The sequence below is a fragment of the Littorina saxatilis genome, linkage group LG4, assembly GCF_037325665.1.
Source record: "Littorina saxatilis isolate snail1 linkage group LG4, US_GU_Lsax_2.0, whole genome shotgun sequence".
Taxonomy (NCBI): Eukaryota; Metazoa; Mollusca; class Gastropoda; order Littorinimorpha; family Littorinidae; genus Littorina; species Littorina saxatilis.
Genome location: NC_090248.1, coordinates 54,153,592 through 54,167,708, shown reverse-complemented (window position 1 = coordinate 54,167,708; position 14,117 = coordinate 54,153,592). Strand labels below are relative to the sequence as shown.

Below are 14,117 nucleotides of genomic sequence, written 5' to 3'. Positions count from 1 at the left end.
GGGGGGGGGGGGGACTATTGCGTTGTACGACAAGAAAAGGTGTGCACAGGAATCCCATCTAAGCTCTACTCAATGGGGCCGGGTGACGAGACCGCTATGAAAACAGCCTAGCGTGTACAGTTCAACTCGCAAGCTGTACTTGTTGCACGCAGCACAGCGAAAATTACGGTTACCCTTCGGCTGGCTCGAGAGAAATCAAAATTGCCTTTTGTGACTGTACTGTCTTTCTGGGTTGTAGTGGATGGGTTAGACGTTAAAAATATATATCGCAATAATGAATTGGAATTTCTTGTTGGGAAAAAAATCCGTGGGGCTGTAAATGTAATGGATTGTGTTTTCTCCAATAATTATGCAGATATTTAGGAAAGAAGTAAAACAAAAATAAATCATCAGACCTTTTTAGAATCACAGCAAACTGTTCTTGTAATTTTGTTTAAAGAGAGTCTGATACTACGGAAACATGGTTATAGATAACCTTGTTTTACTTGGAGAACTCGGAGAAGGGGGGCGAACATCAACCACGAAAACAAACGAGTAGACCTGGAAAAAAACCCACATACGAAGGGGAAGGGGGGCGAACATCAACCACGAAAACAAACGAGTAGACCTGAAAAAAACCCACCTACGAAGGGGAAGGGGGGCGAACATCAACCACGAAAACAAACGAGTAGACCTGAAAAAAACCCACCTACGAAGGGGAAGGGGGGCGAACATCAACCACGAAAACAAACGAGTAGACCTGAAAAAAACCCACCTACGAAGGGGAAGGGGGGCGAACATCAACCACGAAAACAAACGAGTAGACCTGAAAAAACCCCACCTACGAAGGGGTTGTCCCTGTTACTGCTTTCAACAGAACTACCAGTTCAGTTTTACGTATTGTAATCAATGACACTGACTTGCAGGCAGCCCATATGGTATACACAGCGAACACCTGTGAGGGGGATTGGGTTATGTGTAAGGTGGGCCGGCCGCGTTACTTTTGTAGTAGTGTACCCACCGTATAGTAAGTCTACGACCAACTGACTTCAGAGCGGTTGCAACTGCTGGCTGGCTGGTGTCCCAAAAATGAGGGTCAGCCATGGGGGCCAAGGGAAGACCAGGTGTGAGTGGGGATTAATCAGTGGCTTGTCAGCTGCGCACCTGGCCGCTTTATCTAGAACAATATCTCGTCGTGGTTAGAGGCTTCCTTACCTTTCTCTTCTCTCTCTGTCTGTCTGTTGCTTGCTATCTTACCTGGCCTGCCTACAGGTGTTTTGGGGTCGGGGCTCAGGTTGGGGGGGGGGGGGGGGAGATAGTTGAAGGGGGAAGATAGGGATAGGGGGTCTGTTTCAAGTTGCGTTCAGATTGGTGAGAGTTTAGTTCTCTTTCATTTGTTTTAGAGAAGAACACCGTTAGCTGGTAGATATTCTTGGAGCAAGATTGTTGTAGTACAACATTTTTGCTTTGAAACATTGTTTTCACCCGTGCCTTTCAAATTTAAACCAAAATACATTTTAGAATGTGATTGTGAGGGGTGAAGGGGTGTCAAATTAAATAAAGATAATTGCGCACACCTGTTCAGATTCGAAGTAGAGACTTTAAGTTTAACACACACTTGTTACCTCATTTTCTTTTTTATTCCACACACTGTTTTTGTTTTTCCTTTTCTGCCTGGTGTCGTTTTGGTGACAAACACACCGTAACACGCACACCTCTGGCAAGGGGTGAGGGGAAGGGGTCCCTTGTTGTGTCACTGTGTTACGCAGTTGTTATTTACACTACAGGTGGAATTTCGTCGGTCCGTTACTCACTGTCGAGGGGAAATATTGCATTTGGACTGTTTATTGAAAACTGGCATAATAAAACATTTACAATAGACTATGGAATGCTTTGAAACTGAAAGTCATATATAGAGAGAGATTGAGCATGAACCATTGAAATACTGAGGGTTTTTTCTTCTATGAAGTGTAAAACCAGAGAAACAATATTCTGCAGGTTTTTATGGGACTAATTTTGCCCTAATCAAGGTAGTTGTAAATAGTGTCAAGTCAGGGATCTGAGTGTACATGTGCAAAATACCGTTCTGTAAGCCACAAATCAACTAAATACTTAAAAATCTTAAACTTAATTCTTGACAGCATAAGTCCATAACCCCTTTAAAAAAAGATGAGCAAATCACGTCTTTCCAGGAGGAAATCTCAAAATAGATTGAGACTATACAAAGAAATGACTTTTCAAAAGGGGGGGAGGGGGGGGGGGGTTACGCGGATGGGGTTGGGGTTTACTGTATTACTTTAGCTCAGACTTTCTTAAGAAGAGGATGAGGTGGTCTGCATCAACGGTCAACTCGCTGTCACTGACGTCCCCCTCCCCCGACAAAAGTGACACCGACAGGCAGCAGACAACAGACGCACCCATTGTTTTCTGTGTTGACCGTATTAATCCCCAACAAAATGTCCGTCCTTTCTGAAGTTGACCGCCACTCGTCTGTCTGATAGTGATTGTGTCTGCTTTCCTTTGAAATTGAACCAGGGGTGGGAGACTGATAACTCGTGATCGATTTTTGATTCGGCCCCCACTACCTATCCTCTTTCTCTGTCCGTGTAGTGAAAATAGAAGTCAAACGGAGCACAGTTCCTAATCCATGGATATAGGTAGTGATAACAACATGGATGTACAGTACTACACTAAAGTAAATGTTACACAAACCGTTCATCATGTATTGGAAACAAAATTCATTGGACAATTGAGATGGTGTGTTATTTTTATTATCTGTCTCACAATTACATGATGTTTAATGCCACTTTTTGTTGTTATTGCTAATTATGGCCTCTTTTCTTGTGTTTCAGATTCCTCAACAATAATGACATCACTTACATCAACGGATCCATCTTCTCAGACCTCACCAGTCTGCAAACACTGTAAGTTCCCCCCCCCCTCTCTCTCTTTCTTGCTTTCTCTCTCTCTGTCTCTCTCTCTCTTTCTCTCTCTTTGTCTCTCTGTCTCTCTCTCTCTCTTTCTCTCTCTCTGTCTCTCTGTCTCTCTCTCTCTCTGTCTCTCTTTCTCTCTCTCTTTCTCTCTCTCTTTCTCTCTCTCTCTCTCTTTCTCTCTCTCTCTCTCTTTCTCTCTCTCTCTTTCTCTCTCTCTCCATCTCTCCCTCTCTCCCTCTCTCTCTCTAACTCTCTCTTTCTCTCTCTCCCTCTCTCTCTCTCTCTCTCTCTCTTTCTATCTCTCTCTTCCCTCTTCCTCTCTATCTCTCTTCCTCTCTATCTCTCTTCCTCTCTCTCTTCCTCTCTCTCTCTCTCTCTCTCTCTCTCTCTCTCTCTCTCTCTCTCTCTCTCTCTCTTACTCACTCACTCACTCACTCTCTCACAACTATTTTTTTGTGTTGGTGCAAAATTATGTGTAATGTTGTTGCAGGCCTTATGTTTAGAATAGAAGAGTGTTTAACTAGTGAAAGTATCAGGATTCAATAAAAGTATCTTGTATGATTTTATTTGATTAACAAAATCTCAATACTGTTTCTCATTTCTTTTCAAATGTTATTTCCTTCTTTGTGTTACAGAGTCATATTTTTGGTAGGGGTGGTATACTTCTATCACATTGAGTTTGAATCTTATTTGAATTTATATGGACAGGGATTTACTCATTGTGTGAATGATGGCTGATAATTTCCGTTTTTTTTTCCAACAGCAAAATCACTCACAACAAACTTACAGAAATGCCGGTCTTCCCGCGGGGTCTCAACATAACAGATCTCTCATTGTAAGTATTTTATACATTGTATGTTTGTTTTGTTATGTACTGGATTTAAGTCTGTGGGAAGATGTTAAAGAGTGTGTGTGGATGTGTTTGCGTTTGTGTGCGCGAGTATAAATATGCACATGTGCATGTGCATCAATGCATGTGTTTGTGTGTGTGTTTCTGTGTGTCACTGTTACTATATATATATGTGTGTATGTGTGCATGTGTGTGCGTTATTAGTTGTGTGTGCGTTATTAGTTGTGTGTGTTTTTGCTTGTATTTGTTCATAGTTGACAACCCTGTGTCCTATTCATGTGCGGTTATTTTATTCTCATGTTCGTATTGTTTGTTTTTCCGATTTCATGTGTGCTCAAATCAGTGTTCGTACAGTCACCTGTCACCATCTCTGTGACACGACTATCCGTTTATCCCACCCTAATCAGCCAGGGAAGAGCCCCATACTAATTAAAACGACGCTGGCGCACAAATCAGCTAATTTGGCCCTCACGCGATTACAAGGAGCGAATCAGGATTCCCACACGCTCACCTGCCACGATCCCCAAGCTCAGGGGTTTGAACATGGTCGCCTCACGTCGGGGAGGGACAAGCGCGTGTTTGCGGTGGGGTTGAGCGCTGTTGGTTTTGCTGGATGTTATCAGTGTATTATCAGCTGCATTTGTCTTTGCCGGGGTCTAGAGAGGGGGGCCGACTAAGCCGGGCAAACACGAGGTGTGAGGAGTCAGCCAAGAGATTCGGCTATGTGCCTTCAGAGGGTTGTGGGGAGAGGGGGTGTTGTTGGACACCTCGCGAGGACAGCGTACGTCTCGGGGCGATGTGGCCTCATAACTTCGCTGTTGGCCCAAGGGTCCTTGTCTGGTTCGAGTCCCCGGTTATGCGCCTCCAAGGGGGATTTCAGTCTGCTAAGATTCCTTCTTGGTTGGACGCCGCCGCGCTAGGACAGCATTCGCCCGGGGCCGTGTGGCCTTGCGCACTGCGCGAAGATAACATTCGTATCGGGGCCGTGTGGTCTCACAACTTCGCTGTTGGGCCCGAGAGGTCTAGGCCGCCGGGTTCGAGTCCTGACTGGGTTCTTCTTGAGGACACGTTTTGACTGTGTAGCTGGACACTTTGCAGCAAGCTGAGTGATCCCTAAACTTCTCTGGGGTAGGAGTCTTGCTCCGACTGTTAGCTTCAAGCCACCTTGGCCATATTATTGCCCGACACTTCTCTGCGGAATCACTAAAAGCGGAAGGGGGGGGGGGGGGGGGGGGGGGGGTATGATGCGGCGAGGGGGTGGGTGGTTGTGGGGCTTCAGCAGGACATGCCTCACTTTGATGTTTGAATAATTGAACATTCACAGGGCAATCTACATTTTTTTCGGTTGTGTCCGTCAGAGAATTTGAATAAAGATGTGTCTCTTCAGGACATGCCCTACCGAAACCTTTTTTTTACTTGCTATACTATGTTGTTGCTTCATTGGATCGTGTCTGATAAAATAGTCAACAGTTTAGACACAGGCTCCAGAAGATCGAACTATTTTCCTGCAAAATTTAATGATGCCGTGTGAGAATTCCGTCTGCTAAGATTCCCTCTGCTAAGATTCCCTCTCCATGATCTTACACCATGGTTCAAACAAGACTTTCATCAGGACAATCCATGAATCATAGAACAATGCAACCAGTCAGGACGCGAACTCAAGACGAAGTATTGTATTTCATAACCTCACACTTCACTTCAGGGTACCGTTATGTTTTGGGCGAGAAGTGTCGTATTACGTTCATGGTCCCTCCTTGTCTACTTCGCGAATTTGTCCTACTTCTCTAGTACTCAGTCCAGGGTTTGGAGACAGGAAATCTGAAATTTCAGATGGTGGCGTGACCACGTGTCACGCGTGTCATGACCAAACAAAAAGCGTAATTACACATTTACACTCATCATTTGTCAAGGTCAGTGTCGGTGTTACGCAGTCGAAGCAAGTTTTTCAACAATTTTCAGACAGTAAAATTGTGTAACGGGTCTCTCAGTTCCACTAAATTTTGCGGAACTTGGCGACACATGGATTGCAGATCTAGTGCGTAGCATGTCCGTTTTGCTTACTCGAACAGTGTCTGTATTTGATTCCGTACCACGGTCTGGGTTTGGAAAGGGGAAAAACAAATAAACAAACCCGGATACACTTTCAAATCTTACCGTGTCGAGGTGTCAGACGTGTCATGACCAAACAGTAGCATAATTAGTCAAGGTCACTGTCTGTGTTACGCAGTCGAAGCAAGTTACCATTCACTGTCAGTTGATACGCACGTTGCATTCACTGTCACTTGAAACGCACGTATAGCGGGAGACTTTTCTTTCAGTGCGCAAAGAACTCTTATTTCGTCCGTATTGCTGACTGAGGAATGTTCACTTGACGCGATTGCACAGGTTTTGTTTTTCCTAATTTTGGTTTTAATGAGATTCTCTGCAACGGTCAGCGTTTGCCGTTAGAAGACATCAATGAGATGGAATTTCATACATGCCATAGCCCAATATCAGACGTGTCATGAATAGATGGCAGGACGATTTGTTAAGGTCACTGTCAGAATTACGCCGTCAAAGCGAGTTTTCAGGCAGCTTTCACGCAGTCTGTAAGCTTAGACAGCAATTCTTTTCTAAGGTGTTCTAACTCAGTTGATAAGCTTATACAGCGGGACTTCTCTATAACGTGCGCCAAAAATGCTTGCAGAACTTCGTTCACATTACAGCATGTCTATAGGTATAGCTGGCTGAAAGAAGCTCTCTTTTGTGGGGTCGGACAACGGCGTTGATCTGTCTCAGAAGAGGTGGAAATAACTGGGCTTATTGCAGTGTCATCCCCGATAAACACACACATGCCATCCGCACTAGTCTGCAATCCTTGTGACTAAACAATGAATCGTAAAGTAAGGTGTCGACAGCGTTTGACCCTTCTCGCCCCAAGTATGTTAATCTTTTTTACCCCCAATCCAGCTTGAATGTATTAGTTTCATGTTGAGTCTTCGCCCTGCCCCAACCCACAAAAAGCCTTTTGTTTTGCTTTTTGATATCGTCTGAATGTCGGCTCAAATAACGTATGGGAAGTTACTGCAAAGGTAGAATCTAGTCGGAGTAAAAAAATAAAATAAAAAGTGGTCTGTTTACTTCATTCATTGCTTTTAATTTTTTAAGAGCAGATTTTGTTCTGTTTGCTTCATTTATTGTTTTTGTAAGAACATACTGCGTCTTGTTTGCTTTATTTTTTATTTGTGTGAGAACAGATTTTGCTCTGTTTGCTCCATTTCTTGTCTCCCTGTTACAATTTATTGCCGCGCAATGGAGACTAATGTCGGAACAAATCGTCCCTCCGCAATCTGGGCTGTACATCAGCGGCTGTTGTTACGTGCTGTGCGACGGTTTAAAAGTTATTTTACCCACAGCAAAAGAAGACATCGCGATGTATGCAAAAGCGTTGGAAGATACGCAGGGGGGGTCCGGCCAGGGTAGGGAGGATGGGGGGGGGGGGGGGGGGGGGGAGGGGGGTGTTGGGAGATCCACTGACCTTTGATTGAAGCTACCTATTATTTAGATAAGCAGGTGCTTGCCTGGGAGTTTTCCTGATGATTTTAGTACTTTTAGTTTTACTCTAACTGTCACATAAATATACATGTGCAGGGTAAAATATGGTCACACTCGTTACATTTTTCTGCTGTTTAAGTTGATTGAAGTCATTGCTAGAAATTGCCAGTCTCAGAAAACAAGTGAAGTCTACTTCACTTTGTTCATCTTAAAATCCTTATAAAAAGAAAAACAACAGCAATCTCCACTATATTAATAAAAATTAAAAAAATCAAATTTTAGATTTTACGTCAACAAAGGTTTGACTCAGGGATACCCCTCCCGGTTCCTACGCATGATACATGCATGATTATCAGAACCGCTTGAATTCTCTTTCTCTCTCCCGCTTCTTCTCCGTCGAGGAGGAGGTTTGCGCAGAGGAGATTTATGCCGACGAACCTGTTGACGCAAGAAGGTGGTGAAAGAGAAACAGGCCGCGAGGAATGGCGATGCCAAAGACAACATTAACAGACTCTGTACGCCCGGGGCTTTTTGCACAGGCACACAGTAGACAGATTCCAGACACACCACCTGTGACCTCAACGTCCCCAGGGGTACGGGTGGATTGGGGGAGGGGGTGGGGGTGTAGAGAAAACGGAGCGACCACCCCCCCGGGAAAGGTGGGGGGGGGGGAGGGGGGGGGGGGGGGGGGGGGGGGTGGTGGGCTACTGTCCCGGAGGGGAACTGACAAGAGTAGGTAATATATAAGGAAAAAAAACGTTGAACAGATTCGTTGCAACTACCCTCCGGGGGACGGTGGGAGTGATGAGAAACAACGTTGAGCAGATTTGGTACCTGGCTTTGGCCTGTACATGTGTGTAAACTAAAGCAAAACGTTGAATTGGAACCGGGGGGTAAGTACAAGAAAACAACGTTGAACAGATTTGTTGCTGCAACCCCCGGGGGAACTGAGGGGGTATTAGGAGGAAACAAAGTTTAGCAGATTCGGTGCCTGGGTTTGCCCCGTAAACAAAAGCAAAAGCCTGAGATTCAAACCGTTGTAATTTCCAGAGTTAATGCACTCACTCCGCGCAGAATATACTCATGTTGGTGTTGTTTCGTTCAATTAAGCGCAGGGTTAGTCCCCCTGAAGGTGCTACAATTAGGGTGCGGTCGGACGTTGCACTTTTGTGAAATTACTTTTGAAGTAAACTTCCGAAAGGTGTCAGCAAATCTGAGAGGACTCAGATGTTCTTTTGTTGATATGAGAAAGTTGTTCCTGGGGTCTGTTACGGGTTCACAGAAAATGTGATTGCTGCTCACTAGAAGAGTGGACGCTTGTGTGATATTGATAAGGATCAACGCATGTTTCTCTGTACTTCAAAATGCCTGTATGTTACACTTGTATGTCTTGAAACATGCGGAAGAAAAAGTCCTGATGCGAAGATTCAGGTTATGCGTAGATATATAGTTTCTGTTGATGATTCTCACGCCAGGAACAGGAAACAGTTCCCGAAAAATTACTGAAACAGAAAAGATCAAGTAAGAATTTGCTTTTTAAGTCCTCGCAGAAGAAAAAAAACCTGACGATATTGTTAATGTTTGTTGAGAGGGGACAGTTCCCTGTTACTTTGTCCCTCTTTCTCAATCCCCCCCCCCTCCCCGCCCCCCCTCGCAGCGCCAGACAGCGTTGTTTGTTCACCAGATAGCGCCTTAACAGTTGTGCAAGCAGCGGCAATAAATGGGTGTTGACTTTAGGCGCAAGACGGTATCATCAGGTGTCGAGACAAGGGGTTGTTGGGGGCCCTGTGACAGCGATAGATTGAGAGATAGCCGACAGTTCTTGACCTAGACACTCACCCGACACCACTGTATACCTGTATGTGTAGGCTCGAAGTAGATTTTGTGTGCGTTGTATGTTTCGTTTTGAAAGAATGTCTTTGTTACTGTATTGCTGGCCCTAGGTTTTTTCTTGCTCATTTCTGCATTGCTATCAGTTTAGTTGTTTACAGTAAAGCTACACTGACATGCCAAGTTAGCTAAAAGTAATAAGACACAGAGAGACAAAAAGACATGCATGCATATAGTGTGTGTGTGTGTGTGTGTGTGTGTCTGTCTGTCTGTCTGTCTGTGTCTGTCTGTCTGTCTCTCTCTCTCTCTCTCTCTCTCTCTCTCTCTCTCTCTCTCTCTCTCTCTCTCTCTTTTACCCCTGCACCCCCAAACCCTCACCTGGCCCTACCTTCTTTCTCACTCAATCCACACCTTTCCATTTCCGCAGGATTTCTAAACTCTCTGAGTTCAGTCATGTCCTTTGAATTGTGCAAGGTTTTAATTGAAAGAGATTTTGTGGTCCTGTTCTTTTCTGAGCAAGAAACTCCACTTTTTATCTGCTTTGATCTCTGCAGTATTTGCTGGTTGTTTAGTCTCTGCAGCCTTTCAAAGGAGCCAGATTAACACCCTTTAGATTACTCAGTGTTGCTGCAGGGTGCTAGTCATCCAGATCTTGATTTTTCTGCAACCCCACTCTCTTTTTCTGTGTGTGTGTATCATTTGTGTGTCTTTGTGTGTGTGTCTGTTTGTGTTTGAATTGTTAAGATGTCTTTTCTTCTTGTTTCCAGTTTTTCTTCTCGTGGCAAGTGTTTGTTGTAAAAATGCCAAGTTTTTCAGTGTTAGTTTTTGGACGATATTTTATTATGAAGGGTGTGGGGTCTATAATGATATAACTGTAATTTTGACAGTTGTTAATGTAAATAGTTATGTTAAATTTTTGTTCATTGCCATTTTAAATGCAACGAGTAAACACAGCGCTCTATGAATAAAAGAGAGACTGTTTTAACAACTGGTTAAATAGGGTCTAAAACACTTGTGCTGGAGTGGTTTGGCACTGGATTTGTTGCAGCTTTCATAGCTGATGATTTATGGCATAGTTATGACATTGACAGCCTTTTGTTTGGTCTGTTGCAAAAAGTAACACGCTGCTTTTTTTTTTTTTTTACCTGTATTCTGGTTTTGAGCTTGTTTGAAAGCTGCCAGGGTTTTGAATGGGTTTTAAAGTATAACACTGTTTTGTTGTATGTAAGAAGACAATGCCACAAGCAGTTGGCTTAAATACAGTGTTACCTGTAATGAGCAGCCCCTCTGATGAGAGGACACCTCTCACTCAAAGACAAAATGTCTTTGCTCCAGAACCTTTACTAAAATATACCTGTTTGAAAGGATAGCTGTCATGCAGGAACGATTTTTGTTGGACCCAAAGGTGTCCTATCAAAGGCACAGTGGTACTTGCGACCAAAAGGACACCCATGTTACCAGCAACGTGTCCCTGTGGACCAGGTCTCCTTTCATAACAGTTCATTTTAGTCAAATAATAGACAAGGGGACAACAGAAGGTGTCTTTTATAGCGAGATCTCCTGTCATCAGAGGGGCTTCACAGTACATGTATGTATCACTGTCTTTTCTTGTTTTGTATGTGTACTACTTGTATTCCAATACTGATCACTTGTGCAAGATATGTGTATAACTACATGCATGGTTTTTGTGGGTGTTTGCAGGGCTCACAACATGATTCACACGGTGTCAGCCGAGGCCTTACAGTCGTTACCACACCTGAGGACCCTCCACCTGAACCACAACCACATCATGGACCTCCCCATCGGAGCCTTTCCCTCCCCCTCCTCCCTCACTCGCCTGTAGGTGGAAATTTCGTTCAGATCATCAATATCATGCTTTTGTTTTTCTCCGTTAATTTTTTTTTTTTCTCTCGCTGAAATGAGACTTCCTGTGAGCTGTGCGCTCCAGGGATGCATTTTTGGAACAGTTTCTATGATCCATCCCAACTATGTATCAGTTACCTTCTTTGTTATTTCTTGTAAAGTAAGACGCTATTTTCTCTCTCTCAAAGTCCCATACAATCTGCGTGGTTCTTCACCATTTACACAAAGCTTCATTCTGCAACTGCTGTAAACTTCCCAGTTCTAGACCATGATTTTTTAACTTTTTTTTTATGACCAGTAAGAGTTTGCATAAATATTTTCTGGGTGTGGAAAAATGACTGCCCTTGCAGCTAGATGGCAGATTCACTAGCAGCATAATGTGAGAACAGATACTCTGCAGAATCAGTTGAATGGATACTCTGCAGAATCCGTTAAAAAGGAGGAGACAGAAATGCCTGGAAATGGGAAACTAATGTGTTGTGTATTATATCTATGATGACTTTAGCAACTTGTGTGTCTGCAGATATTTGAACAACAACAAGATCATGCGTCTGGAGCCTGGTTGCCTAGACAACCTGACAGCCTTGGAACAGCTGAAGCTGAACAAAAACCAGATGTTTGAGCTCAAAAAGGACATCTTTGCTACGCTCGACAAGCTTAAATTTCTGTGAGTTGACTTTTCGATGGTGGCTTCATGTCATGCTTATTTCTACGTACATGTAACAAGAAAAGGGACTTCCCACTCTGGCGATGTTCTGTTCCACATTATCAGTAAGACAACTGACCGAAAAACACAAGACCAACAAAACTAAAAACGGCAGGAAATAAGCAAGATCAAAATCAGAAAAAGAAAACGGGAAAGAGTTTGGAGAGTGGTTGCAGAGCATTGAAATTATTTTAGATTGTGTGTGTGTGTGTGTGTGTGTGTGTGTGTGTGTGTGTGTGTGTGTGTGTGTGTGTGTGTGTGTGTTCTTTTTAATGTATTAAATGCTGTTGCCCTCTTCATAAGCCATTATGACCTTTTGAGCTTTACTGTTACCTTCTGATTGAAATGATCCAGTCCCAGCCAGAGTTCTTGAATTTGGAATAAAGGAACTGTTGTTGGTTTGGCATTCTGGCAATGTTTCTGTGATCTCCTATTTGATAGCTTCACCTTTTGGGTGAAAGCGAAGCTTGAAAGTTTAATTGCATAATCCTGGATGGAGCAGAAACGGTTCCAAGACATCAGTGTCACCCATGTGCTTGTTTTTTGCATGTGGAAAAGATCTTCAGGCGTAATGGTAGCATTCAGTAGCTACATCCAGTCTTGAAAAAATAACAGAGCCTGCTGATCTTTGAATGATGGCTCTTCCAACCACATTACTGTAGATTACTGACATCTGCTTAAAGTTTATAAGATGAAAAAACATCTCGTTGTCCTTTGAACTATGAGTCATTGTAGGAACACGTTTACTGTCTGTGTGTGAGGTTCTAGTTCTGTTTCCTGAGTTACTCAGTCTGAAATTAAGGGTTAAATATGTACCGGTACTATTGTAGTTTTTTTTTTATTGAACAGAAAAAGAGCTAATGGAATCTGATTCTCTTAGTGTGTGATTGAAAAAAATGTAAAAGGAATGATGAGTGTATCTTTTTTCCCTGAAGGAAGAGACTTTCTTTGAATCCAAAATACATACATGTACCTCTTTTGAGGAGAAAATGTTGTGCCTGGTACAAAGATCCTTTTCAGTCAGTTTCTGGTCTGCTTTGTAGATCTTCCAGAAAGTGTACAGGACGAAAAGATTGTGAAGTTGATGAATATTTAAGAGGCAAGCATTGGGATTCCGATCAGTTCATGAGAGAAAGCTGGAAAGAACAGCACACGAGATAGAGAAAGAACGCCAAGGACGATCAATGGCCGTTCAAAAGCCTGCTCATAATCCAGCGGGGAGAGATGTTGATAGAAGAAACGTTCAGGCAATTGAAGCCAGCAGACGAGGCATGTAAATTTCCCTTCATGATTTCTTACGATTCCTCACAATTCCTCCCAGAGACTCACAATCTCTCCCCCAAGTTCGGTCCGCGCATCTCTCAAAGGGCTGGGGGGAATTTGGCCAGAGGAGCTTGCTCGAAATTGGTTTGATTGAAAGAACAACTTTGATCCGGCAGTCTTTTCTTCATGGCCATGAAATTCATGCGCGTGGATGTTTGAGGCTTTGATGTCTCCCTTCTGCCCGTTTATGGCGTGGCTGTGGCATAACGACGTTCTCCGACTGGGTCCTCTTTGACGTAAAAGCAGAGGAGTTAGTTGTTTTTCGATCTTTTGGGGAAGTCGATACACAATTTCTCATGCTGTGCTGATTCGGTAGTATCAGAATCCCCAGCATTTCCAAAGTGTATTGAAATACTTGTTAAACACACCCTAAGGCTGTTGTGCCTCCTATGTCTGCTTCTTGTTTCGATGATAAGTTTTTTTTTTTACTGTACTAAAGGGCAAGAATTTTAGTACTATGGAAGAGAACTCTTTTACATGAAAAGGAAGGAGAGAGAGAGACAGAGAAATAAAACAAATGACAAAGAAATGAGACGCAAACAAATAGGAGGGGAGGGTATGGGTTGGAGAGATGGGAGTGATGGGTTGGCGATGGGGATGCGTGAGAATCTCATGCATTTTCCACGAAAAAGCTATTGATCAGAGAGGAGGGGGCATGTCATATCATAAAAGAAATTGCGGCGGCGGCGACTTTGAGAAACTCGATCTGGATTTCACGGAAATGGTAACTTTAAACAAATGGAGGACCCAGGGGTCGGAACGGCCATTGAATGCTTATTGATTGCCTCTCTCCGGCGTCTTTGACGGGGGGAGTATTAATATTTGGAGATTTGAGCTGATGTGAGGAGCAAACAAAAAGGGTTAGGATGAGGCTTGGGAGAACTGTCCATCACGCCACTGAGATTGGCTTTTCATCTTTTCATGTCTTGTTGGCAATTCTACTGCAATTTGATTTTGATCTTTGCTGCTTTTTTGCTGTTCTTTGTTTTGTTGGACGGGTTATTTATGAGGAGGGAAGAACATCTCACAAGTTTTAAGTTTCTTTAATCTGGTTAGAAATGTTCTTGTATTTCTTTAACGCTTTGAGCTGCATATTTTT

The 14,117-nt window shown here is 43.4% G+C and overlaps 1 protein-coding gene across 1 annotated transcript in view; it reads left to right on the top strand.

The window, feature by feature from the left end:
* Positions 1–2,831: 2,831 nt before the first annotated feature.
* Positions 2,832–14,117, top strand: part of LOC138965105 (leucine-rich repeats and immunoglobulin-like domains protein 2) — a gene marked incomplete at its 5' end in the record, with an annotated part of 44,096 nt that continues 32,810 nt past the window's right edge. Inside the window, 4 exon segments of the mRNA XM_070337235.1 lie at positions 2,832–2,903; positions 3,676–3,747; positions 10,828–10,965; positions 11,513–11,656. Coding sequence (XP_070193336.1) covers positions 2,832–2,903; positions 3,676–3,747; positions 10,828–10,965; positions 11,513–11,656 — 426 coding nt within the window.